This window comes from the organism of the source record quoted next, unplaced genomic scaffold (assembly GCF_019419815.1).
Source record: "Pyrus x bretschneideri cultivar Hongxiangsu unplaced genomic scaffold, Pyrus_bretschneideri_v1 Contig36, whole genome shotgun sequence".
Classification (NCBI taxonomy): domain Eukaryota; kingdom Viridiplantae; phylum Streptophyta; class Magnoliopsida; order Rosales; family Rosaceae; genus Pyrus; species Pyrus x bretschneideri.
Genome location: NW_025999679.1, coordinates 2,428,105 through 2,455,665, shown reverse-complemented (window position 1 = coordinate 2,455,665; position 27,561 = coordinate 2,428,105). Strand labels below are relative to the sequence as shown.

At 40.1% G+C, this 27,561-nt stretch overlaps 2 protein-coding genes across 6 annotated transcripts; both read left to right on the top strand.

The window, feature by feature from the left end:
- Positions 1 to 13,944: 13,944 nt before the first annotated feature.
- Positions 13,945 to 18,057, top strand: LOC103940789 (extracellular ribonuclease). Of its 4 annotated transcripts, XM_048592036.1 has the most exons (9): positions 13,951 to 14,232; positions 14,345 to 14,588; positions 14,846 to 14,910; positions 15,004 to 15,068; positions 15,615 to 15,701; positions 15,784 to 15,914; positions 16,757 to 16,862; positions 17,130 to 17,356; positions 17,665 to 18,057. In XM_048592036.1, the coding sequence occupies exons 1-9, from the start codon at positions 14,036 to 14,038 to the stop codon at positions 17,743 to 17,745; spliced, it is 1,203 nt and encodes a 400-aa protein (XP_048447993.1). In that variant the 5' UTR covers positions 13,951 to 14,035; the 3' UTR covers positions 17,746 to 18,057. The 4 variants fall into 4 exon arrangements, with proteins under 4 accessions (XP_048447996.1, XP_048447994.1, XP_048447995.1 ...); XM_048592039.1 differs by lacking the exon at positions 17,665 to 18,057 and having other exon boundaries at positions 13,945 to 14,232; positions 17,103 to 17,357; XM_048592037.1 differs by lacking the exon at positions 17,665 to 18,057 and having other exon boundaries at positions 13,945 to 14,232; positions 17,088 to 17,357.
- A 114-nt stretch (positions 18,058 to 18,171) lies between these two features.
- LOC103940793 (putative serine/threonine-protein kinase) lies at positions 18,172 to 21,914 on the top strand. Of its 2 annotated transcripts, XM_048592034.1 has the most exons (8): positions 18,172 to 18,338; positions 18,877 to 19,087; positions 19,770 to 19,958; positions 20,042 to 20,172; positions 20,440 to 20,653; positions 20,836 to 21,067; positions 21,228 to 21,378; positions 21,487 to 21,914. In XM_048592034.1, exons 2-8 carry the CDS (start codon positions 19,066 to 19,068, stop codon positions 21,808 to 21,810), a joined length of 1,263 nt encoding a protein of 420 aa, XP_048447991.1. In that variant the 5' UTR covers positions 18,172 to 18,338; positions 18,877 to 19,065; the 3' UTR covers positions 21,811 to 21,914. The 2 variants fall into 2 exon arrangements, with proteins under 2 accessions (XP_048447991.1, XP_048447992.1); XM_048592035.1 differs by lacking the exons at positions 18,172 to 18,338; positions 18,877 to 19,087 and adding an exon at positions 19,111 to 19,542.
- Positions 21,915 to 27,561: the final 5,647 nt, after the last annotated feature.

Sequence of the window (27,561 nt, the reverse complement as noted above, 5' to 3'; positions counted from 1 at the left end):
GTACCTAGAAGTGTGGAGGAGGCCGAGATAGTGGCTGCCCTTGAGTCACAACCTCAACACCATGGTAAGCCTTCTAACCCAATTTCAATTTCAGTTCTCACTAATAAGTTGTTACCCTCAACGATTCAGGCACCCGTACTTGAGCTTAAACCAGTGCCCGATCATTTAAAGTACGTCTTTCTGGGAGACAACGAGACATTGCCCGTCATTGTCTCCTCATCACTCACGGCCCAAGAAGAAGACAAGTTGATAAGGGTGTTAAAGGAGCACAAATCTGCCATTGGATGGACCTTGGCGGATATCAAAGGCATTAGTCCCACCACGTGCATGCATCGCATCCTTTTGGAGGAGGGAGCCAAGCCATCTCGTGAAGCTCAACGTCGCCTTAATCCACCCATGTTGGAAGTAGTAAAACAGGAGGTTATAAAATTGCTTGATTGTGGTGTTATATATCCTATTTCTGATAGTCGTTGGGTGTCACCTGTGCAGGTTGTTCCGAAGAAGTCCGGAGTCACGGTGGTGAAGAATGAAGAACAAGAGCTTGTGCCAACCCGTATCCAAACAGGTTGGCGTGTCTGTATTGATTACAGGAAGCTAAATACTGCAACAAGGAAAGATCACTTCCCTTTGCCATTCATTGATCAAATGCTTGAAAGGTTAGCCGGTCATTCTTTTTATTGCTTTCTTGATGGTTATTCGGGATATAATCAAATTGTCATAGCGCCAAATGATCAAGAAAAAACTACCTTTACTTGTCCATTTGGTACTTTTGCATATCGTCGTATGCCATTTGGTTTATGCAATGCACCAGCCACTTTTCAACGATGCATGATAAGTATATTCTCAGATTATGTTGAAAAGATAATTGAAGTATTTATGGATGATTTTAGTGTCTTCGGGGACTCATTTGATGATTGCTTGCATAATCTTACTTTAATCCTGAAAAGATGCGTGGAAACTAACCTTGTTTTAAATTGGGAAAAATGTCATTTTATGGTTAAACAAGGCATAGTTTTGGGTCATATCATCTCTGAAAAAGGAATTGAAGTTGATAAGTCTAAAATAGATCTTGTACGTTACTTACCCTCTCCTACTTCTGTTAGAGAGGTTCGTTCTTTCCTTGGCCATGCAGGATTCTATAGGCGATTTATCAAAGATTTCTCCAAGATTGCACAACCCTTATGCCGTCTCCTGCAAAAAGAAGTGACGTTTGAGTTCAACGAGGAGTGTGAGAAGGCATTCAAGCTTCTCAAGAACAAGCTTACCACGGCACCTATCATCCTTCCACCTGATTGGACGTTGCCTTTCGAGCTCATGTGTGATGCATCCGATTATGCAATAGGGGCTGTTTTGGGTCAAAGGAAGAATAAGCAATCCCACGCCATCTATTATGCTTCTAGGACACTAAATGATGCTCAATTAAATTATTCAACCACTGAGAAAGAATTACTTGCTGTGGTTTTTGCATTAGATAAGTTCCGATCTTACTTACTTGGTACTAAAGTTGTTATTTTTACTGATCATGCAGCTCTCAAATATTTGCTCACGAAAAAGGAGGCCAAGCCTAGATTGATTCGATGGATGTTGCTTCTACAAGAGTTTGACATTGAGATTCGGGATAAGAAAGGCGTGGAGAATGTGGTGGCTGACCACCTAAGTCGAATGGTACATGAGGAAGTAGCGCCAATTTCTGAAACCTTTCCCGATGAGCAATTAATGTCTATCCAGGTAAGTGAGCCTTGGTATGCTGATTTGGTTAATTTTCTGGTGTCTAAGCAAGTTCCTAACACCTTAAGCAAGGCTCAACGTGATAAATTAAAAAAGGATGCACGTTTTTATGTTTGGGATGACCCTTATTTGTGGAAAATATGCCCTGATCAGATTGTGCGTCGTTGTGTTCATGAATCTGAATTTAATTCCATTTTGAGTTTTTGCCATACATATGCATGTGGTGGACACTTTGGCACACAACGCACCGCGTTTAAGGTTCTTGAGAGTGGTTTTTATTGGCCTACATTGTTTAGAGATGCTAGGGCTTTTTGCTTAACATGTGATAGATGTCAAAAGACCGGAAGTATAGGCCAAAGAGACCAAATGCCGCAAACCCCAATCCTTGTTGTTGAAATCTTTGATGTTTGGGGTATTGATTTTATGGGTCCATTCCCTATGTCTTTTGGTTTTACGTACATTTTACTTGCCGTTGATTATGTGTCAAAGTGGGTGGAAGCTAAAGCCACCCGAACTAACGATTCTAGAGTTGTTGCAGACTTTGTGAAATCTAACATTTTCTCTAGATTTGGGATGCCTCGAGTGCTCATAAGCGATGGTGGGACTCATTTTTGCAACCGCACCATTATAGCATTGCTCAAGAAGTACAACGTGATGCATAAGGTTTCCACACCTTATCACCCCCAAACCAGTGGCCAAGCCGAAGTTTCAAATCGAGAAATCAAGCAAATCCTGGAAAAGACCGTTGGACCGAATAGAAAAGATTGGAGCTTGCGCTTGGAGGATGCACTATGGGCCTATCGAACGGCGTACAAAACGCCCATTGGTATGTCCCCATTTCGGCTAGTCTATGGCAAGCCGTGCCATCTACCCGTAGAGCTTGAGCACAAGGCACATTGGGCGGTCAAGACCTTCAATATGGATGTGGACGCGGCTGGAAACCATAGGAAGCTACAATTGAGCGAGCTTGAAGAGATTAGGCATGAAGCGTATGAGAATGCCCGGATTTACAAGGAGAAGACCAAGGCCGTCCATGACAAGATGATTAGAGGCAAAACCTTCTCAATTGGGCAGAAAGTGTTGTTATTCAACTCTCGTCTTCGATTATTCCCCGGTAAGTTACGTTCAAAGTGGGTTGGCCCTTTTATTGTCACTAATGTTTTCTCTCATGGTGCAGTACAAATCAAAAGTTCAAGGACGCAGCAAGAATTCAAAGTGAATGGGCATCGATTGAAGCCCTATTACGAGATGTTTGAGGAGCATGTCGTGGAGGAGGTACCCCTCCATGCCGTGGAACCTAGTCAAGCTTAAATGGAGGTACCGTCCGGCTGCAAGACGTAAAAGAAAGCGCTACTTGGGAGGCAACCCAATACAGTGAATAAAACAAAGCTTTTTCATTAATTTTCGAGAAATTACAAATGTATCTAACAAATGGAGCTTCACAAAGGTTGTTTTTGTTTTTGTTTGCGTGAAGACCCGCCACGAGGCAAAACTCTAGAAGCGGAAGGCATCGAAGCAGGAGGCATCGGAGCAAGAGGCATCGGAGCAGAAGGCATAGGAGCGGGAGGCATAGGATATAGAGCATTCCAGGCCCCAATACTTGGCGGAACGCTGGATGACCCAGGAAAGAGGTGCCCCTGGAAGAAAGACGCAAGCCGTTGACGGTCACTTTGCATCCGACCTTGAGATTCCAGCATCTCATCAAGCTTCCTCTTCATGCCCGACGAATAGTTATTGGCAAGCACATGCAAAGTTCTATTCTCATACTTAAGTTGTTTGATCTCTTGTTTCAGGATCTCAACCTCCGCCATCAAAGATTCAACCTGACGGGAGCGAGCAAGGAGGCGTTGGCCCATGTTGGACACAGAGCCTGCGCACTGCACGCTGAGAGCCAGGGACTCTTGAACGGCCAACTGATCGGACCGTCCTGAAAGCAGCTGACTATCTCTGGGAGTGAGGAGGTTCCGAGCTACTATCGTAGCTGTTGTGGCGTCCTGCATCACGGAGTCTTCAACTGTAAGAGGACCGTCAGAAGATAAGAAAGAAGGGCGCCATACGTTATCTTGTTGCGGCACGCCCGAATCACTGCGGAGACTCAATTCTAAGCTAAGGTTCGATGGGTTTGCCATTTTTCAAAAGTGTTCAAAAAGAAGGGGTGGACGGAGTAAATTTTCGAAAGGCCGGAACCAATTTTTTCAGAATGGGAAATCTTCAGAGTGTGTAAGTTGGCGGTGATCGATAGCTCTATAAAAAGCCAAGGCAACGCGTCCACCGATTCAAAAAGCCGGAATTTGAGGTGCAAAGTTCGGCGACGCTCCCTCAGCTTTTCAGAAAACGCGTTCAACACGTGGAGGCCATCATCGCAGCTACACGTCTTTAGCCGACAGGCGCAAAGTTCGGCGACGCTTTCTCTGCTTTTCAGAAAGCGCGTGCAGCTTTATCGAAGAGACGTCTTCAAAGATCGAGGAGTCGTCACTATTCCAAAAAGCCGGATTTGCGGGATCAAAATGTTTGTCGACAACGGTAAAAGCACAGTATCACCACTTGCTATTGAATTCCCTATATATGTCGACCTTCATTTTTTTTTTTGGCAAGACAGAACTGAAGAAAATGCCCAACTCTTTCTCACCTCTGAGGGTGCACTCCCAGCAAAGCCTTTCGAGATACTCCATTCTCTCTTCTTTCCCAAAGATGATACCAGATGCCTGGAGTACAGATGATCCAGGAGGAAGCAGCACAACACATACATGTGCTGATTCATTCACCGCTTCTTCAAAAGCAAAGGTATCTCATATCATCAAGGGCAAAAGCAAAGGTATCTCATATCATGCTTTTTCCCTGTCTTTTCCTTTGTCCTTGATATTACTTGCATGGCAAAGTGAAATAAGCAATCAGCCGGCACTTGGAGTCTATCTGGACTCTATTCCCTGGTTGCTTACCTAGCTTTGCTGAGCTATCCTCTAACCCTCTTCAATACGAATTGGAGAGATTGAACAAGGAAACAGTTAAGAGGAGAAAGCTCAGACCTTCGGGGGAGACCAAAGGAAGCCTGCTGCCCAGTTCAAGAGTAGCACAAAGGAAAATCAACGATGGGAACAACGCAGTTCAAGAGTAAGCCTGTGGAATCACAAAGATCCAAGCCTCACTGCAATGATCAAGGAGAAGATGGAACGAACACTCCACAACCAGATTTGCATTTCTAAACTCTTCTCTTTGTTAGATACATTCAGCCATGTTTAGTATGTTTAATTGCTGTTTATATGTTTGTTTGTGTTTAGTGTGGTTTTTAACATTGAGGACAATGTTTGATTTAAGTGTGGGGGAGTTATTAAAGTGTTTTGATGCAAATTCGTAGGGTTTTATCCACCATAAACCTCAAATGTTGTTTCTTGCTGTTTTTAAGTGTGTTTAGTGTGTTTTGACTTAAAATTTCGAAAATCACATAAAAATTTGAAAAACATGTTTTGAAAAGCCTAAAAAGAGTGTTTTGAGTCGTTTTTGTGTCGTAGGTCACCTTCCAACACAATGATAAGGATTTGGTTTCTAATTGCATGACTGTTGAAAAGAGTTATAAACATGGAGAAAAGTTTGATTTACTCTTGGTATATGCTTGATTATGGTTATAATGTATGACTTCACATGCAATCATAAAAGAAAAATTCGTTTTTGTAACATGCTTGAAGGAAGGAACTCAAACAAACGCTACAACCCTGAGAGACTTAAGCCTATAACGTTCTTTGGAGAGTATAATCTGTGATTTCTTGTTTTCCAAAGTTGTTGCATGATCTCATTATTCTTTGCTTGGTTACTACTTAGAAGGCGTTTCATCATATAGTTCCAAATGCTAGAACTCATGCCCATTTCATTCAAAGCATGTTATTGATTTGCATAACATATATCAAGATGAAGTTGTGTAGTTGCCACCATAGCCAAATAGCCTCACTTCCCATATTTCGTATTTGTTATAAGTTTTAACCCCGTTGAGCCTTGTGTAGCATTTATTCTTTGTTTACCCACATTTTCCTCACCTAGCCTAGTTTAGGACAATCCACACCCTTGTTCTTAAAAGATAGTGAGCATAACTTAAATGAATTCCTTTTGAGTTACATTATGCAAGAAAATAAGTGTGGGGGAAGGAATGCTTGTTCTTAAGTATGTTTTGAGTTTCAAACAGAAAAGAAAGAAAGAAAAAAAAAAAAAAAAAGAGCTTGAAAAATGAAAGAATGAGTGATTGAAGAAAGGGCTCAAAACACCAATTCTGGCCCTAAATTGTCTCCCTTTTTGTTCCAAAGTTGAGTTTTCATTCAAAAGTGAATTCTAAGTTGATTCAATTGTCTTGCTCACTATTTCTTTAAGAACCTTTGTTTTCCATATCCCTTCTTTGTTATCCACACACCCCAAGCCCCATTACAACCCGTGACTTCAATCTTGAGTGTTATGTGTTTCAATTTGTGGAGTTTGAACTTGGTATGAGCATATGGTGTCACTGGTTCTCGCGTCTAAGTAGTAGCATTCCATTCATGAGATCATATCTAAACTTGATTATTAACTCCAGAAATTGCGTTCTTTGTGATACATATATGTGAGTGTCGTTTTCATGTTTACATCAATCTTCTCACATATGACTAGATTAGGGTGTGTAGTTAGAAATTCTGAGTGAAAATCGAGTGCATATCTTGTAAGGAATTGAGCAAATTCTCTAAGGCATGTTACTACATTCAAAACATGGTTTTAAATGCTTAATTGTGAACTAGTATATGGTGACTATGATTAAGAATGTACTTAAGTGTGAAGATGACTAAAATCTGTGGGAATGATGATTTTTAACTTGTCATGTGCATTGGAAATCCCTAAGACGGTTGTTGGAAGGTTTAGGTGTGTTTTACTTGTTTTGTTTCGTTTCGTTTTGTTTTGTTTTTCTTTCTGTTTTGCTCGAGGACTAGCAAAAGATAAGTGTGGGGGAGTTTGATAGGAGCATATTCATGCGACTTAAATGGCTTGTTCTCGTGCATTTACGTTATGTTTCTCTAGTTATTTTAGTCCTTTATGCTTCTTTTGTGTGTTTTCAGGTTCTAAGGGCTTAAGGAAGAAAAAAGATGCATTTTGGAGCATTTTGGAGCAAAATTGGGCTTGGAATGGATGGCATATGATTGGAGCCAAAATGTTGGACGAATTTGAAGGCCTTGTATTCACTTTGGACATAAAACAAAGGGCCTAGCCCATTCTCTCTTAAACCAAGCCCTTTGCCATGCATTTCCTTCCAATTCCAAAGCCCACAATCAATTCAAATGCCATGCAAATCCATAGTCAACACCCTAAACTACAAGCATGCATCATCTCACCAAGCAATCAAACAAGCCACATGCATGTCCCTTTAATCATTCAACCACATTCCCACTTTCCTAGCTAACCCTACATGCATTCTTTATTCACTCTTCATCATTGCACCACAAATCATTCACCCACATGCACTCATATTCCCATTTCCTTTCCAACATCTCACATGCATTTCCACCTTCCTACTTCATCATTTCACCACATTCTCCCTCTTTAACTCACATGCACCCAAACAAAGCCAACCTAGCTAACCCTACATGCATTATTTATTCACTTTTCATCATTGCACCACCAATTCACCCACATGCATTTCCAACCATTCACACCCCTTTAATCATTCTCCTAGCTATCATTCACATGCTCTCCCATCCATTCTCTCCCTATATGTTCCCTCCACTACTCCTATAAATACCCTTGCATTCTCATCATTCAAGGCATTCTTCATCTCATTCACAACACAACACTCTTCAAAATCATCCATTCTTCCCCCTTTGGCCGTGAGTTTCCCTTCCATTTCTCCTCCATTTCTTCCATTTCCATAAATTCCCCAATCCATTCAACACACCAACAACATCCCTTAAACCTTGTGCTACAACAACGAGGAAGAGAAGAGTGCCTAAACGTTCATACAATTCAAGTTTTGAGTTGTTGGAATGTTTAGGTGTTTCTTTGATTTCAAAGTTTCATTTTAATTCTCTTTGTTTTGTATGTATGGAAGAGAAGAGTGCTTAAACGTTCATACAATTCAAGCTTTGAGTTGTTGGAATGTTTAGGTGTTTCTTTGATTTCAAGGTTATGAGGAACTAAACCCCCTTTAGGTAGGGGGTGATTCGAAACTATGTTTATATTTGCAATATGAATTGATTAACTTTCGTTGGAATTTCATAAGTTGTGGATTCAATTTGTTTAACCGTTTGATTGATAGCTTATTTATGAATGTTTATTAAGAATGCGCGCTTAATTTTCATGCATAAATATGACGCTAGAATATAAGTGAATTTCACCTAATCGTTATGAACTTATATTCACAAGTAGTGGAGGTTGCTTATAAACAATCGTGTTAAACATATTCTTGGCACGAGTTTCATGCTCATCATAGTAACGAATGCCTCGTCAACACTTATAGTTTTCATAATGCTTAATGATCTTTGATTGTATCTTTATTGTGCTATTCACGTAAAGGACTTTTGGAGAATGTTGTGAATTGCGTTGCGCAAACCCATCCAATTCATTAACTTAAGGAAAACTTGACGGTTAATTTAAGCGGACCTAATTAATCCGGAGTGTTGAGTATCATAATTTATCGAAAGACCAACTGAGAATCAATCTTGTATGCAAGTATAACATATGTGGAGAAGAACCCCTTAGCTAGCTTCCCATCCATTCATTTCCGTCAAATCCATATTCACAATTTGTTTTGTGTCTAAGTATTTATTTTAGTAAATTCGTCCAAATCCAATCCCCCCTTATTTTGTTTAAGTTTTAGTCTTAATCTTTCTTATTTTTAGTTTTGCATTCTTTGAGCATTAAATATTGTTTTATATTGTGTTTTTACGTTTTTAAGTCAAATCCAAGTGATTAACAATCCCTCCTAATCCCCGGTCCAGAACGATCCCTACTTATACACTTCACTACAATTGACAAAAAGAGGGTTTAATTTGTGTGCGTATAATTCTCGCATCAGTGAGTGTTAGCTTTCCAAATGTGCTTTCATAGTCTCGCATAAACACTAGCATTCGAAGAAAATGAAGCACTACTATCTGTAGACTGAAGCCATTGCTGAGCCACCCAATATTCGCTCTTGAAGAAGAAAAGTCCCCGTTCATCATAGCGCCAAACCAACATATCCTCCGGAGCACGGAAACTAAGAGGCAGAGAAAGGATGAAAGATACCTCTTTTAGGCCAAAAAATTCTGATAACAAATCGGTACACCACACCCTTGTGGAGGTATCAATCAACTCATCAACCTTCATGTGAACTTGTTCTGGAGTAAGCGCTGGGAAGACCTTAAAAGTGCTAGGCCAATGCAACCACCTATCCATCTAAACTCGTATCTACCAATCATCATCCACCATCTACCTCGAACCCTTTACCAACACTTCTCGAGCCTTAACAAGACTTTGCTTGCAATATGAAGACTATGTGGTTGCCTTCGCTTCCCTAAAAGAAGAGTTCGGGAAATATCTTGCCTTGAAGATTTGTGCAATCAAAGACAAGGGATAGTAAAAGACCCTCCACCCTTGCTTTGCCAACACCGCCATATTAAACACATAGAGATCACGGAATCCCAACCCACCTTCACTTTTGGGCTTACACATCTTATCCCATGACTGCCAATGATTTTTCCAATCTTCCAAACCATTCCCCCATCAAAACCATGCCATAAGCTGATGTAACTAATCACAAAAAGTCCTCGGGAGAAAAAACCAATTCATCACATAAGTAGGGAGAGATTGGGCAACTACCTTTATAATGAGTTCATTCCCTGCATAACTTAGAAGTTTACTCTTCCACCCATTTAATCTTTGTGCCACTATCTCCTTAATATACAAAAACGTTTGCTTTTTATTCTTCCCCACACAAGTCGACAGTATCTCTTATGCCGCTCTACCAATAAAACCCCTAGAAAACCTGCTAGCGTTTCTTGATTATACGGAGTCACATTTGCACTAAAAGCGACACTACTCTTACCAAAATTTACTGATTGTCCCGATGCTTGAGAGTATATATCTAGGATTTGTTGTATCACGGCACACTTATCCACATTTGCTTTACCGAAAAGAAAACTATCATCCGCAAACAAAAGATGATGAATCGTAAGTGCAACCCCACAAAGTCAAATGCCACTCAATGCCCCATCTTGCTCATTATTTGCAACAAGCGCCGACAATCCTTCCACACATAAGAGAAATAAATACAAAGACAAGGGATCTCCTTGCCGGAGTCCCTAGGATGGCAACACATAACCACACGGCTAATCATTGATCAAGAAAGAGTACGACACAAATGTAACATAAGTCATCCTCATCTTAATCCACTCGCTAGCAAATCCCATCTTCTCCATCATAACTTCAAGGAATCTCCATTCAACCCGATCATACGCTTTACTAAAATCAAGTTTAAGAGCAAAAAACCCATCCCTACCACTCAACTTGTTGTGCAAGAAATGCCTAATCTCCGCCGCCACCAATGAGTTATCAGAAATTAACCTTCCAGGCATAAATGCACTCTGATTTGGTGAGATAATCGTGGCCATACCCTTAAGGCAATTTGCAATCACCTTGGCTCCAATTTTATAAATCACATTACATAAACTAATGGGACGAAGGTGAGACATATCTTGTGGCTCATTGACTTTAGGGACCAACACCATATGTGTAAAGCAAATTTCCTTGCCTAAATGCCCCAACTGCAAAATGGACCAAACTGTGTCCACTACATCCGGCCCAACAACATGCCAAAACCGTTAATAGAATAGCGGGGACATACCATTTGACCTTGGTGATTTAGATAGGTGCATTTGGAACACCGCCACTCTAATTTCCTCTGTGGAATACGGTTGTAATAGCAGCTCGTTCATCTCCGGGGTAACACGATGTGAAACCACCTCCAATACCTCTTGTAATGCATTATTACGAACTCCCTGCGTCTTAAAAATCCTCCAAAAATAACTCACCACCGTGTCTTCTATCCTCTCCCGTGAGTCATACGACACCCCATCATCCCCTCGTAACCTCTTTATTATATTCTTCCATCGTTTATTTGAAGCACGAGTATGGAAAAAACCTCGAATTCCGATCTCCTTCCTTATTGGAGGATGCGGTAGGGTCCGCATCCTCCAATAAGTTTCTTCTCGGCCAAGTAAATTATCAAGCTCATGCATCAGCATTCATTGTCGTTCAATATGGTCTGGTGATGGAGGATGCCCGAATCACACACACACAATTTGTCCCTAACCTTCGTGATCTCCAATTTAGTGTTCTTAAAGGTAGAGCGCTACCATTCGAGTAAGGCCACCTTAGTGGCCTTAATCTTGTCACAGATACGCACTAGTGACATCGATCTTCGATGCACATTCCACACAGCCGCTATGGTTTCCTTATAACTAACTTCAAGAAACCACATTTCCTCAAATTTGAATCGACAAGACTTCTTAGGAACTCCACCAATCGAGTCTCAAATTTCCACCATAATAGGTAAATGATCCGATTTGGAGGGGTTAAGGTCGCAAACCTGAGAATGCGGAAACAAACTGATCCAAGATTGTGTAGCAAGCGCATGATCTAGACGGCATCGCACCTCATCTTCCTTATTATCAGTCTATGTGTACTCACTGCCAACAAACCCCAAATCCACCAACTTGCAATCGTGCACCACTTCACGAAATCCATGCATCCGACTTTCCTTCCATCCTGCCTTTCCAAGTTGTTTCAAAGCACTCAAGACCTCATTAAAATCTCACACACACAACCATGGGAGTGAACATTGCTGACTTAATGTAGCCAACAACACCCAGGACAAATGGCGCTCCGCCGTACTCAGGTACCCATAGAACCCCGTAAATCTCCACCAAACCGAGGCCCTTCCAACCCTACAACACCCAAGACAAAGATTTGATGAGGATTGATGAAATAGGTTATAAATAAATACCTATTTTGGGCACTTTTTGACTTGATTGAGGGATAATTGCCTGCTGCTCGCGTGTAGAATTTTCGGTATGCCTCGAGGGTAATTTTATCATTTTCATCCAAAAATCTACGTGTTGCCTCTTGATTATTTTTTGCTCCATGATAATGAATTCGGATTACTTGCAACATCTCTTGATATATCAACTTAACTAAAATCTCGTCGCCGAACCCACCTCCCTTGCAATCGTTGTTGTTCTCTCTATGGAAAATTATATAATTTTCATCAAAAATATATTTAATTTTAAAATTTTCCTGACAAAATATATAACAAATTATTTAATTTCCTCACCAAATAATTTCTCCATACCAAGACCAAAATTGAAGGCACAAAAATGGGCTTCACTTTTACTTATATCTGTATAAAGAAAAACCATACGAGAACATATTAAGATTTCTTACATGACATGACATTATTAGTTTCCTCCAATATTTCATATAGATTTTTACCCTGTCTAGTATGAGACTAAAATTAAAAGAGTCAAATTAGGGGTGGGCACGGGCCGGCCGGGGCCCAAAATTGAAGGAACTGGACCCGACCAGTTCGTAAATAAAACGGGGCAGGTGTTGGATTTTTCAAAATGGGATCCGGACCTAACCCGAACCGTTGAAATGGGCTGGTTCCTATGGGTCCCCACGGGTCTTCGTCATCCTTTTCAGTCCCCCCCCCAGCGTTTGCGCCAACGCCTTGAGCAAATCCTCTAGACTGTAACCCATATGCTAATCCCCTGCTCCGCAAAACACCAAACTCCCCAACTCCTCACCTTCCCACGAAAACCCACATTGTTTCCTTGCCTACTCAATTTTCGTATGCATTTCCATCATTTCAACAATATTATTGTGCAAATTCTCAGCAACAAAATTTGCAGCCCTCTTCTCACCATGTCCATCATACACCCCCAAAAATGCCTATAGATTTGCACCAAAAACAAAAAAAATTAAAACATAAAAATAAAGTAATACAAAAAAAAAAAAAAATTTATAGCAAAACCCATAAATGATTAGTACCCATATATGTGAAATCCCACCGAAGTAGACAGCTTCGTTTTGCAGGGTGAAATCCCAGAGCTAGAAACATAGACTGACGATTCTACCACTCAATCAGACAAACACACTCTCATACAACCTATTAGTACCTATATCTGTGATTAATTTGAACATGTTTAGACGCTAATAACTAAATTAGAACCAACCTTCATTGGTCTAGGCATTGGCAGAGTCGAGCTTGAGGAGACCTTGGCCCAGTGACAAAGTCGAGCTAGGGGTGGTGGAGGAGACGACGAGGTGAGACGATGAGAGAATCAAGTCTGAGTTCGAGGACCAGTAACAGAGCTAAGAGTCGAGCTTGAGGAGGAGACCTAGTCCTAGGGTAAAACCCTAAAACGAGCGGTTCAAATTTGAAACTAGGTTCCTCTTCGATCTCGTCCGTCCATTGCAATTATGAACGGGCCGGTTCGGGTACCCGTTTTTCTATACTTTTGGAACCGGCCTGAACTTAAAATTTCAAAGCCTTGCCTCCACCCGCCCTGCCCCATTTCACTTTTTAAAAATTAGGAATCGGCCCGTACCCACCCCGAACCTTGATTACCCATCCCGACCCGTGGTTCCTATACCCGTTTGCCCACCCCTAAGTCAAATCATTCAAGATTCTTACTAAATTGTATAATTGATGAGTTATTTATCCTTTAAATGCCCAAAACACTGAACATTGATGTTCATTGTTTTTAATTCGTAGGTGCATGATAGATCATGCAAATATTATGCTCATACTTATCACAGAAAGGTATGAAGCTATAAGGTCTTATTCGGAAAGTCTTAGGGTGCGTTTGTTGCACTGGACTAGATTTCTAACTAAGTTAGACTAGCGTAGACTAGACTAATTTGGACTAATTTAATGTAGCATTTGGTGCAATGTAGGATTATTAATAAAAAAATAAAAATGAAATCTGTTTTCTTCAATATAAATAATAAAAGGAGATGTTATTGGTACTTCAAAAATCTTATTTTACACTCCTCATAAGTATATTTTTCTTTTCAAATATGGAAAGTTTGGAATGTAAAATGAGATTTTTAGAATGCTAATAACAATTCGTATAATAAAACTCTCTAGAAAACTCAATAAACGTCACGGTGTTCTAGTGTAATTAAACTTATGTTAAAAGGATTTTGTGAAAAACGGAAATCAGGTGTGTTACGTGTATGCGTAATTAACCTAGTAGAAAATGAACCAGTTGGCTTGACTCAACACCGGTTGTGGCGGGTATCCAAATTCTAAACCGATAGAATGCAGCATCCCGTTGTGGTGGCCACCAAATTCCATTGCACAAAATCTGTCGTCGACAGCACCGCCGTCCGTAAGCAGAGCGCCACCTTCTCCCGCAGCCACCACGAGCACTTCAAAACCTCATTCCAATTAGCTTGCAACTATCGCAACCCAGATAATAATTTGGTCTATCCAATCACTTCCCCCATTTCTACAAGGTCAGTAACCTCCAAGCTCTGACCTTTTTCGGTATTTCAATTCTGGGTTGCTGATAAAGTTTAAGATGGTAGTGGGGTAATTGGGTAATTGTTGCATTCTTTCTGGGTGCAGATGGAATTACAGAAAATGCATCAGTGTTTCTTGGAGATGGGTTTCTCAGATCATCTCTTTTTATTTGTTGTTTCTCAATGTTGTTGCTGATGCTGTGGCATTTGATAATCCATCTCCTTCTTTTATGTATGGTTGTGAAGATGTTAGCAATTATTATGACAGTGTGGAGAATTTAGAGGGCAAATCGCTGAAGAAAAAATTGAATTCCATTATTTCCAGGCACCAATCTTTATCCTACAGAGAGGTATTTAGCAATCAGCATTCACTATTGCTCCTGTTGTATTGCTACGTTTAAGTAAAATCGAATATGATTCTAGATTTTAGCCACTTAGTATCACGGTTTAAAGGTATTCTTGATGCTTCCAGGCGAGTTTGAACCACATTGTTGCTAGCCTATTGTGAGGCTAAGCCCACCCTCTCCCTCTCAGTGAAGATAATATCGTTTGTTCAAAAAATAAAATAAAATATATGATTCCAGATCTTCGATTTTTGTGGAAATAGGTGTGGAATGCTCTCAAGATTCTTGATGCTTCGGATGTTGATAACCCAGAAGCTTCGTTGGGAATGTATATACTGAATACTGCTTCCTGCATTGTTTTTTGTACTATCAAATGTACCCTGCAACTCTTACCAATTCGCCTACCGACTCTTTTATGCAGAGTTGAAGTTTACTCCTTGAGGGTTGTACCCAAGTCTTTAGCTGGGAAACCCGAAGGATGGAATAGTGAGTCAATTAACCAGACTTTCTGCAGCATGTATGATTTTGATGTTGGTTTCTTGCATTCTAATGGTCTATGGTTATGGTAATAGATTTGCTGCAGCTCCACCTTTAGTAGTTTGCTCTTCTATGGTCTTTGTGTTTCCAGGACAGATATACTTAGAAACGTGAGAAATTTATTGTTTTAATGTTTAAACTTCAAATAGAAAAATTAGTGAAAGGTGTAACAATTGTACATGTTACATTGACTACTCTAACTAAAAGAAGTTTAAGGTAGCACAATTTTGGCTCATAATCTCTGTCTAGATACTGGTTACATCCTTTGATTACGTAGACATACTGACATGTTCAAATGAAATGAATTTTTGTTCGTTTGCAGTGTTTCTTTTTTGTCAGCCTTCTGTCAAGTTGTTTTTTTTTTTTTTGTTCCAATGCTTGACCCTTTATTATACACAGTTGCCTATTTTTGCTCTGCAAAATATATCAATCTCCAAGCTCTATTTTCTACTTTCTGTTTGGAAGAAATTAAATGTTAATGTTTCTGTTTTCTAGGGGAGCATCTATGGCCTCGTTCTTATGGGTTAAAAGATGGTGCGTCTTTGACAGATATACACAACATTCGCCCAGCAGATGTGAATGGTAAGATGGGCCACTGCCTGTATGTATTGTGAAAAATCAGATCTCTTGTGTTTTGATGTAAAATAGTTGAAGTTTCCTGCAGTCAATGCATCCAGGGGGAACAAATACTATGGAGAATGCACGGATAACTCAGCTAAATGTTTGAAGCCAGCAAACAAAGAAGCCGCTTTGGACACGGAAACTGACAAGGACAGATGGGCACCACCTAAACAGGTATTTTAGCTATATTTTGGCATATCATAATTCTTTTCATGTTCCTGTGCCAGCACGTAAATATGTATCATATATTTTAATCTGATTAAAGTTGTTAAAACCATATTGTTTACCATCGAATGTTGGAAATTTATGAAATGAGAAGAGATCAAGAAAAAAAAAACACAAATAATAATATGGCAGGATGAAACTTTGAGTAAGCAGAATCAAAAGTAAAACCCACATATTTGGATTTTATTAAAGTTCCGAGGGTCCTTTCACAAGTAGAAGAAAATTCTGAAGATACCAGAAGCAGTGGTACTGGTATCAAACAGGGTATTAATCTCTCACAATGCACGCAGCATGTGCCACACAAGTTGTAAATTTGGATGTTGTACCCATGCATGCCTTAGCAGTCGAGGGTTGAGAGGAGGCATATTCATGGTAGCAAGGATTCTAGTATTCTGGTACCGTCATTTAGGAGTTTAGGTTTGAAAGAAGGCTTATCAATGGTTGCAAGGATTCTAGTATTCTGGTCATCATAGAAATATATCCTGTTACATTAAGAGAGGTCTATTCGGGTAGCAAGGATTATAATATTCTGGTACCCACATATAAAATATATATCTTGTTACATTACTTTTATTTCTGTTATTGTTCTGCAATTGTGTAAAATTGTTTTTGGTATTCAGAGTTCTTATTGATATGGGAATGGCCAAATGGTGTAGTTCCTTTTGAAGTGTGGATCCGTTGTCTCCTTGATCGAACGGAGTGTTTGACTGAGGTTCTAGGCTTCTAGTTCTAGCTTGGCATTGAAGACTGAACCCTTGATTTTTGGCTGTAACTTGATTTATTTCTTCTAGCATAGAGGAGATGTTGCTAGGGCACTGATGTACATGGCGGTGTGTTATGGGTTTCATCAACCAGGTGGAGGCCCAGCTCTTCGCCTTTCAGATTCTCCAAAAATTTGTAAGTATAATTGGAAAAATAATCTTTGACTAGTTTGAGATCAAATTCGATTTTAGTGTTGCATCTCTGTTGCCATGTAAGCACAATCCATTTTATATGAGAATTAAGAGGTGTTGTGGCTAAACGTGGGGCAGAAATGCAGTTTATATTTGGTTTTGTGAGCTCATTCTTGCATGCATATATTGTTTTATTTGTTGGGAACTAAGAATTTGTACCTGTTTTGAGCATGGACCTTGATAGCGTGAACTTTTTGGGTGCATGCGACAGCAACCGGTGAGATGGGGCTGCTTTCTACATTGTTAAAGTGGAATGATATTGATCCACCTTCAAGAGAAGAGAAGTTGAGAAATGAAAGAGTATGCAAGTTTTATCAACACAATAGAAATCCTTTTGTTGATCATCCAGAATATGCCCGTCTCATATGGAGAAAACATTTTATCCATCGTCTTCCAAGCAGTCATGAAATTCACAACAAAAGGGCAGTTCGGAACAAGGTATCGATTCTTCATATGCTGTTACCTATTTATACGATTCATACAGATATCACAAAAACTTGCAAATTTGAAGTCTGTTAAAGGATGTAGTGTCAGGGAAACCCTTGTCTCAAGTGCTAAATATATTAATTATGCTGTATGAAGGATAAATTCCACAACTATGCGTCCCTAAAAGGCATTTAACATTCCAATTTCCTCTACAAAGTCGTATCTTCTTCATTAAAAACGATAAAAAGGAGAGAAGTAGTTTTCTAGTGCAATTATTCCCTAATGAGTTGACGTCTAAAGTTGTTATTTTGGTGCTCCAGGAAACACGAGCAAACAAATCCTCAGTTAACAGGGTTCAAGCCTTCAAGGAACGACATGGCAGAATCGTTATGAAGGGATGAAAACATTTTCCAAGTTCATAAAACCTTGATTTAGTGGTGGGAGGTAGCCATGAAGGTTTTTCGCACACCATGACATGGCAACACACCTATCATACTATCATTTCACTGGAAGTTTGAGTTAAATCCGTTCGTATTGTTAAGGCCGTCTTACAATTGTCATTGCATTTTTATTTATTTGTTTTGCAGATTGATATTAATTCTTTTGCACTTGACATCTGTGTATCTATAAAAAAATGTGAATACAGATTTTCGTGTAAATTACTATGTGTATATATATTTACATAGATCCTCCTAGTCCCTTGCAGCTTGTCATTACCTTTGTCATACAACAGCTGTGAATGTTATACACATGAATTGTTATTTATTAATTAGGTGGCACTAAGTTTATGGTGTGAATTTAAGACTGGTGATACTTCTCTTCCTAATGTTGGAAGAAGTTGCAAGTTTGAATTCTTTTTCGCCCATTGATTAAATACGCAATTTGAATTAATTCTCTAGGTGTACGAGAGAAGGACGTGTTGATTAAAGTAACATGTCTTTTTGCAATTTGAATGAATTCTCTAGCTGTACGAGAGGAGGACGTGTTGATTAAGGTAACATATCTTTTAGTAGAGGCTTAACTTGAGTCATATCCAAAGAGTATAACATGTTTGGTGAAATCAATTTATGACATATTTAGTTTGAAAGAAAAGTGAAATCATTATTATTTTTATGTTTTTCAGGGTTCACAAACACGTGAATATTGAAATTATTCCAACTTATAACTTCTCTTATTTTTGCTAACATATACGGAGTTATTAAAAAAAAAAAAAAAGGGAAAAGAAAAAGTTCCTCCGGCACTAAAATACGCCATGATAGGAAATTCAATTAGGATAGTACCTCCCCAATTTCTGATGATTTTACACAGAGTTACCACTTTGGAATAGCATGTTGATCTTATTATTATTATCATTATTCTGAGTGAATACTTACGAGTGTGTTATTTTAAATCATTGAGGTTGTCGTTTGGAATGGAAGAAAGTGACCAAAAAGCCACATATCGTAATGTCCGAAATTCCATTCCTTCGATTACTCTTATGTTACTCTTTTATATTCTCTCTCTTCATCTCTCTCTCTCTCTCTCCCCAACAGCGGGTTTGCCAAAGCGAGAAAAAGAAAAAGAACACGAAACAAACAAGGAAGATGGAAAGAGATCGAACGAGAAGAATGGATGGTGGTAGTCACTGCCGTTGTTAAGCTGCAAGCAACACCATCACCACATTTGCATTGTTGTCCGCTGCAGCTTCGGCTTAGACCCCTTGGAGCTTCAAGGTATACACAATGACAGCCCGAGGACTAAAAGGTACGTGACGATTGCTTCACTGGAAAAACAATGTTCTTCAGTACCTTAAAATTATATCTGATGTAACTTAATTAATTGTTGTGATAAAATTGTAAAGACCATGTTCATTTGTTGTTGTATGGATATGTTCTCCAACTTGTTCTCCGTATACAGGCCACGCTTCTCGTGTTTGTCGATTTGCAACAGTTGGAAGATAATTGTTTTGACTGTGAAGTGTAGCCCTGTGTATTCGTTCTCATTAGACTAAATAAAGATTCACAAATTCTTCAGTTTTGATGATATTATATACGAAATATTAGACTGAATGGCTATTCGGATGTCAGTTGTTATACGCCTCTCAAGCTTCTCCTTGATGAAACCTTGTGCTGCAAGCAATTCCACATACTCATGCCAACAAACAGTTTCGTATATCTAGTTAACCCACCAACGGCATCAGATCACCAGAATTTGTGATAGTTGAGTGTGTTATTTTATTTTTCTTTGATTGCAATGGCTAATTGTGAATAAAGATATTACATATATATATGAAGTTGCCTCAAGAGACTTGTGTTACATGCACAGATCCACGCACTAGAATGATTCAATCGCGTTGTCCCATCATTTGTTCCTTATAAGCGCATGTTTTTTCAATTCAAGGACCCTAAATGACTAAAAATATGTTTAACACTACATTTGGTTGCAGAGATTTCTTCAGTATCCTCTATGACAACGGGTCCCCCTGCTTCTAAGTCGCAGTCTCCAGTGCTGTTCTTTTTCCTTGGAGGGCTAGTCACGCTCATAATATTGCTAGTTCTTCTCTTTGTCTTTTGGAAAAAAATCAAACCAGAAGATACTAAGAAATTGGTAGCAGTAGTGAGAAGGCGGCCTGCAGGTTGTACTATAGATTAATCTAAAAAATAACTAACCAATATTTTAGTAAGACCTCAATCATAATATTCTGTATTCTCAATGCAGCATCGACAGATGTTTTCAGTGGGATGCTTCGAACAATAAGCTACTTCGATTTTAAGACATTGAAGAAGGCAACCAAGAACTTTCATCCTGGTAATCTCCTTGGAGTAGGTGGATTTGGCCCTGTCTATCGGGTATGATAACTGAATCCACGAAACCAACATTGGTCGTACTTTTTTATTTTCTCGAACATGCAAGTTTGAGGCATTCATTCAAACCACAACGTACTACATATAGTTTCATTGAACTCATAAGGTTTCTAAAACACTCAATCCAGAGTAGTGCAGGCGGCAAGACTGCAAGAGCACAGATATAAGTTGAATTGAAAATACTCTTCGGATTTGAGGCACATATGGGTTGATTCCTTTATTTCCAAGTCTTATTTGTATCTTTTTGTTTAGGGGAGATTAGGAGATGGGACGTTAATTGCTGCTAAGAAATTGTGCCTTGACAAATCCCAACAAGGAGAATCAGAGTTTCTTACAGAGGTAAAGTTGATCACAAGCGTCCAACACAGGAACTTGATTCGTCTTATTGGATGCTGCTCTGATGGGCCACAACGGCTTCTTGTGTATGAATACATGAAGAACAGGAGCTTGGACCTCATTATTTATGGTAGTACATCTTCACTATGCGCTTTGCATTCTATCCAACTATGATGCGGACTTGTTCCAAGTTCTAATTCTTATGACAAAATGAGTTAAACTGAGCACACGAACTTAACACTTCGACCGGTGCAAAGAATCATTAAACTTTCAGTGTATATGTTACTTATAATTATTCTTGATGGAAAACAGGAAAGAGTGATCAGTTCTTGAGCTGGAGCACCAGGTTCCCGATAATTGTCGGTATTGCTCGAGGGTTACAATATCTACATGAGGATTCCCCCCTAAGAATTATCCACAGAGATATCAAGGCAAGCAACATTCTTCTCGACGACAAATTCCAACCGAAAATTGGAGATTTCGGGCTGGCTAGGTTCTTCCCTGAAGACCAAGCTTATCTCAGCACTACATTTGCTGGAACTTTGTAAGTCCTTCAACTGATATGATATTTCCACAAGACCCCTTCATCAATCATTGATTAGATGGCACGTTCTGTATAAATGTTCAAGATTCCGTAATGCATATGCCATCTAATCGATGACTTATTTATGAAACTATAGTACCTAATATGAATTGTTCTTCAGAGGATATACGGCACCTGAGTATGCTATTAGAGGAGAATTATCTGAAAAGGCGGACATCTATAGTTTTGGAGTTCTTGTGCTCGAAATAATCAGCGGTAGAAAAAACACAGATCTCACTTTATCATCAGATATGCAATACCTCCCTGAATATGTAGGCCGATCTATCTTTGATTACTGCTTACTCGTACAGAAGCTTACGATCATTCTGCTAATATATAGTTTTCAATCTTGCCACTGACCCTTTGCCTTAAAATTGTAGGCATGGAAATTGTTTGAGACGTCGAATGTGATTGATCTGATAGATCCAAATATGAAAGAAGATGGATATGTGGAAAGGGATGTCTTGCAAGCAATCCAAGTCGCCTTCTTCTGCCTTCAGCCGCACCCCAACCTGAGACCCCCGATGTCGGAGGTTGTAGTAATGTTAACATGCAAAGTTGAAATGGTCGGAACACCTATGAAACCCGCCTTCTTGGGAAGAAGGCGAACGAAAAACCAGAACATTTCTTGGGATTCTATAACTGAGGCATTCCCATCTCCCTTGCAGAGTGAGTCTCCCTCGTTAGCTAAACCCTCAACTTGACGACATTTTCAGGCTTTTTGTATTTCGGAAGAAAGTTAAAAAGGGTATATGAGGTCTTCATGCACACGGTGACATTTCAAATGTAGCTGCAAATTATTTGGTTCGTTTTTTGTCATTTTGGCTGTTAAATGATGATGGCGGAGCTCACTCCATCGTCAATTGAAAAAAAAAAATTATTTATTATTAAAAATTTAATAAAGGAATTGTTATTAACACTTCAAAAATCTCATTCTACACTCCTTACAAGTGTAGTTTTCTTTATAATTATAAAAAGTTTGGAGTACCAAATGAAAATTTTGGAATGTTAATAACAATTCCCTTTAATAATTTATAATAAAAAATTAATAAAAATAATAATTTGGATATTAAATGATGATGTGGCGAAGGAATGGGCCCCGTACCTGCCACATCATCATTTAACATCCAAATCGATAGAAAAATTAACGAAGGTATGACATTTCAATGAATTCATAAGTTGAGATATGAGATTGTGGTTTGACTCTTGTTGAAGTAGTTTTGTATAATTTATCCTAATAAATTCAAATCTCATGGACACAAAATTATTAGAAAGTATGAGTAGGTTTGATTTATTGGTGCAATTAAGATTATGGGTAAAATTGTACAGCAAATTGCCGAACCTAGGGTTTGAAAATGTACAATTGAGAAATAAAGTTGAACCCTAGTTGCAGCTTTTTCTTGTTACTTACACCCAAATTAGTAAATGGAGGGTTACCTTTTTGCCAAGAAGAAAGCATTACCAAGCTTCTTGTAACCCTAGCTACAGTTTGACATTCAGCAAAAAGACCAATAGTCTGATCAGGTGTCCCTTTTCTCTGAGACACTAATTCAAACTAGGGGAAAATTCAGATAGTGAAATGAAAATGGAAATGATCAACAGTAATTATTGTATAAAGTAGAGATCGAGTGTTATTAAACAAAATGATCATTTGCATGATAAACGTGGATTGGGTACTATGGATTCAAATTTCCGCATTTTCCTTTTTGGACAAAATTGCACTTACAAAATAGGTCAAGGCCAAAAAGCTTCACACGGTCATGATGAATTTGGGGTGTTGGGGGGGGGGGTGCTTTGCGGGAAGAGTGTTTGGAGAATTTTGTAGAGTTTTGGGGGAAGTGTGTTTGGAGAATTTTGTAGAGTTTTGCAAGAGACTTGGAAGTAGTTTTTTGAGAGAATGGAGAGCTATTTATAGGGATATGGCCGACCCTATTAGGAGAATAGGGACCGGCCATTTGTTGTATTTTTGGGTGTAATTTGTAGTTAATTAGCCATTAATAGATTAATTAGGTAATAAATCCATTAATTGACTAATTAACATAATTTAAAAGAAATGTTTTGGCGGTTATGGCATAATTACCTTGTGGAGAATATAGGATGAGGGTGGATGAAATGGTTTTGAATTTGTTGCCTATTTTGGGCACTTTTGACTTGGTTAAGGGATGATTGCCCGCTGCTCGAGCGTAGGAATCTCGGTATGCCTCAAGGGTATTTTTGTCCTCTTCTATCCAAAAATCCATGTGTCGCCTTGTGATTATTTTTGGCTCCACAAATGTCCCCACACCTGGTGGGCTGCTCGTAGAAAAGGGCAATAAGTGTAGAGATTTTCTTGCTTTAGGAAACTTTGGATTGCTACCTATTTAGATGTAGATTCCCTCTTTAATAGGAAATTAGATCCTTCTAGGAAAGGGAAATAAATTTCTGTCAAAGCTTATTTAAGTCCACCTTAAGTGGGTTATTAAATCAACTTTGAAGAGCGTTTTATTCTACCCTACAAAAGAGAGAGAGCTTAAATGATATTTGTTCCCTTTCTTCTAGCAATCTTCTACATCTTGCCCGTCCAAAGGACCATCTTTCGTTGCTTTCTTCGTTTTCTCTGTGCCTTATTGATGTGAGAAAATTTTCATTTTTCTTGTCTTCTTCGTGGATAGTGCTGTTGCGGGGCAGCCGTAAGGGTGGTGCGACACGTTAACTGGTAGGGGCTAGGAGTAGGCTTGGTATAGGCTAAGGAGGTGGTTTGGCAGGGGTCATTGCTTGTGCTGCTCGGCTTGATTGAAGCCAAGGATTGGTTGGTATAGTCTGAGGAAATGGCGTGGCATGGGCAACGGTTTGGGCTGCTTGCCAAAAATGAGAAAACTGTTTGAGTTTGATTTCTTAGCTGCCGTAGATGAAGCAGTCAAGGATTGAGCTGCCAAGATCGGAGTTGCTGAAGATGAAGTGTCGGATGAGCGAACTGTTAAGTGTAGAAGTGGCTGCTGCCCCTAACCATTTGTTGCCTAGTTGATCTTCAAGCATTCAATCTTTTAAGCTATGTGGCCTTCTCGCACTGGAGAGCTTACCTAGATGGATATCGGGGATTTAGTTTACCCTCTCGCACTGGAGAACAATTAGTTTATCTTCTCGCACTGGAGAGCAAACTCATATGGGTGTCAGGGAATTGGTTTACCCTTTTGCACTAGAGAGCAGACCTATAGGGGTGTCAGGGAATTGGTTTACCCTTTCGCACTGGAGAGCAATTAGTTTAACCTCTCGCCATAGAGAGCAGACCCTTTTGGGTGTTGGGGAATTGGTTTACCCTCTCACACTGGAGAGCAATTAGTTTATCCTCTCGCGCTAGAGAGCAGACCCTTTTGGGTATCGGGGAATTGGTTTACCCTCTCGCACTAGAGAACATGGAAATCATTGTCGTGAGTATAGCTGAGGAAAGCTGGACTGCTGGGACAATTGAGATAATCCTTAGCATGCCCCTGATTCTTAGTAGTTGGGTTGGTGTGTTATTCTGGTACTCGTCTGCCCCCGACATGCCATGAGGCTGAGCTGTTACATTTGTCGAAACATAAGTAGTCTTAATATCCAGCAATCTATGTGGGGTAGTCTCGTCTGCTTGATCTTGTCATTGAAAGATGACTCGCTTATGTTGGTCATGTCTCATCGGAGCGCCTTGTCAATAGCTCCGTTGCGCGGGAAATTGCGCAATCGCTTGGTTATGAGCCTTCCTACTTCTTCCTGAATTTGCCTTTGTTGGGGGTGGTAGAGCTCTCGACTGCCCTCAGTCGTGACATACTGATCTAGGTTGCTCTTCCATGTGATCAGCTCGTCTATGTTGCAGCTGTAGTGGGTGCGGTATGTTCCTAGCAGGCGAGTGAGTAACTCGTAGGCTGCTGGTTGAACTTGAGCCGGATTGAGTGACCACTTTTCTTCGTCCGCTGTGCTGCCTTATCCGATGTGAGGTGAAAGATGTTCCTTGCAGGCTTTGCCGCGAATGAACACTTCACCTGGAAGGTTGCTCATGTTGATTATTGGAGTGTGGCCCCAACCGTGAGGTGTATGTTTGTCCGTGGGCCTAACTAAGAGTGCACGCTCTTCCACGCGCTAAGACAGGAGTATACGCTATCTTAAGGGTTCAGTCAGGAGTGTACTCCGTTAAAATGCTCGATTTGTGACTGGTCAAGTGGCTGCTTGCTGGGACGTTAGTGGGGAGGTTCGTCTGCCCTTGTCCTTCTTCGGGCGCTTGTCAACTTTATGACTTGTCGAGACAAGTGTTGTTCACCATTTGAATTGGAAGAGCTTGGAAGGAATATGCCTCTTTGAGCAGTGGAAGTGCGGTTGGCTCCGGGCTCGAGATTTGAATTGGAAAATGTCAAATCCGCGGAAAAATGTGGTGAAAATGCCCCCGGCTTGATGGTTGGTCCAGATGGTTAAGATAGTCTTGAGTCGATTTGGGCTTCTTAGAATGCCGTGGAAGTAGGCTGGGCGACGAGAGTAGGCTGCTTGACTGGGCCACGAGAGTAGGCTAGGCCGCGAGAACAGGTTAGGCCACAAAAGTGGGTTGCCCAACATGAGTAGGCTGGGCCACGAGAGTGGGCTAGGCCACGAGAGCAGGCTAGGCCATGAAAGTAGGTTGAGCCACAAAAGTGGGCTGCTCGGCGGGAGCAGGCTGGGCCACAAAAGTGGGTTGCTTGGCAGGAGTAGGCTGGGCCACGGGAGTGGGCTAGGCCAAGAGTGCAGGTTGAGCCATGAAAGTGCGCTGCTCGGCAGGAGCAGGCTGGGTCGCTAGAGTGGGCTGCTCAGCGGGAGCAGGTTAGGCCACAAGAGTGGGCTACTTGACGTGTGATGCACGCGAGTGCAAGGCTTGGGCTTGCCTTGGCAATGTGTTGGGCGTGGAGTGACATGGCTTGGGTCGTGGCTTTAGTGCTGTGAGCCACCTTGGATGGCATGGCTCGGGCCATGGTGGTGACATTATGGACCTCGCCGCGGGTAGCTAACGTGGTAGCCACTGAGGTGATTCCCATGGTGGAAACTAGTGATGGTGGTGCCACTCCACCTATTGTCACATTTAGCCTCGTGAATCGCCGTGGTCCCATCTCTTGAATGTTGAAATTTTCATTTGTTGAATTTTCTAAATTTCTAGACATTGTACTTCTCTTTTACGTTTTATCAAAGAATTTTTACAAATAAAAAATTCTAATAATAAAAACGTACGAAAAATCTACAAATGGACAAGAAAATAGAAAACCTTGGATGCGAAAGTCTTCTACGAGTGTGGGACTCAACTCTCAATGAAAGCACCAATTTGTGGATGCAAATTTCCACCTTCTCCTTCTTGGACAAAATTGCACCTACAAAACAAATCACACCTTTGGTCAAGGCCAAAAAGCCTCACGCACCCATGATGAGTGTGTGTGTGCGCGGGGCGGGGGTGGGGGAGGGGTTGGGGGTGAGTGGCTTTGGCTGAAGAACCTCCGATGCCAAAGTTAGAATTTTGAGGGAAAAGTGTTTCGAGAATTTTGTAGAGTTTTGCAAGAGACTTGGAAGTAGTTTTTTTGAGAGAATGGAGAGCTATTTATAGGGATATGGCCGGCCCTATTAGGAGAATAGGGACCGGCCATTTGTGGTATTTTTTTGGTGTAATTTGTAGTTAATTAGCATAATTTAAAAGAATTGTTTTAGGGGTTATGGAATAATTACCTTGTGGAGATATAGGTTGAGGGTGGATGAAATAGTTTTGAATTTGTTACCTATTTTGGGCACTTTTGACTTAGTTGAAGGATGATTGCCCGCTGCTCGCGCGTAGGAATCGCGGTATGCCTCAAGGGTATTTTTGTCCTCTTCTATCCAAAAATTCACATGTCGCGTGTCGCCTTGTGATTATTTTTGGCTCCATAGGTACGATTGATATTGTTCTAGAGATCATACTTGGGACCACTTGACTCTATAGCTTCGAAACGGATTATAAGCTTCATTTCTCCCAGTTAAATTACACATTTTTATTGTAGATATCTTGGACATATAAAATTTGTTAATACACATGACTTCTTCAACCTAATATATATTCAAAGAGCGTAGTTTGAAATTCACATGGATATAAAAACACAAATGCTATAACCATTACGACTACGTTTACGTCTCCGGCCTAGGGTTTATTAAGATTTTGAGATCATACTTAAGATCACTCGACTCTACAGCTTCGAAGCGGATTATAAGCTTCATTTCTCCCAGTTAAATTACACATCTTTTATTGTAGATATCTTGGACATATAAAATTTGTTAATACAAATGACTTCTTCAACCTAATATGTATTCAAAGAGAGTAGTTTGAAATTCACATGGATATAAAAAACAAAAAACAAATGCTATAACCATTACGATTACGCTTACGTCTTCTGCCTATGGTTTATTAAGATTTTCTAGTTTCACCACTACTTACGTAAATTGACTAAAAGAAGAAAACCAAA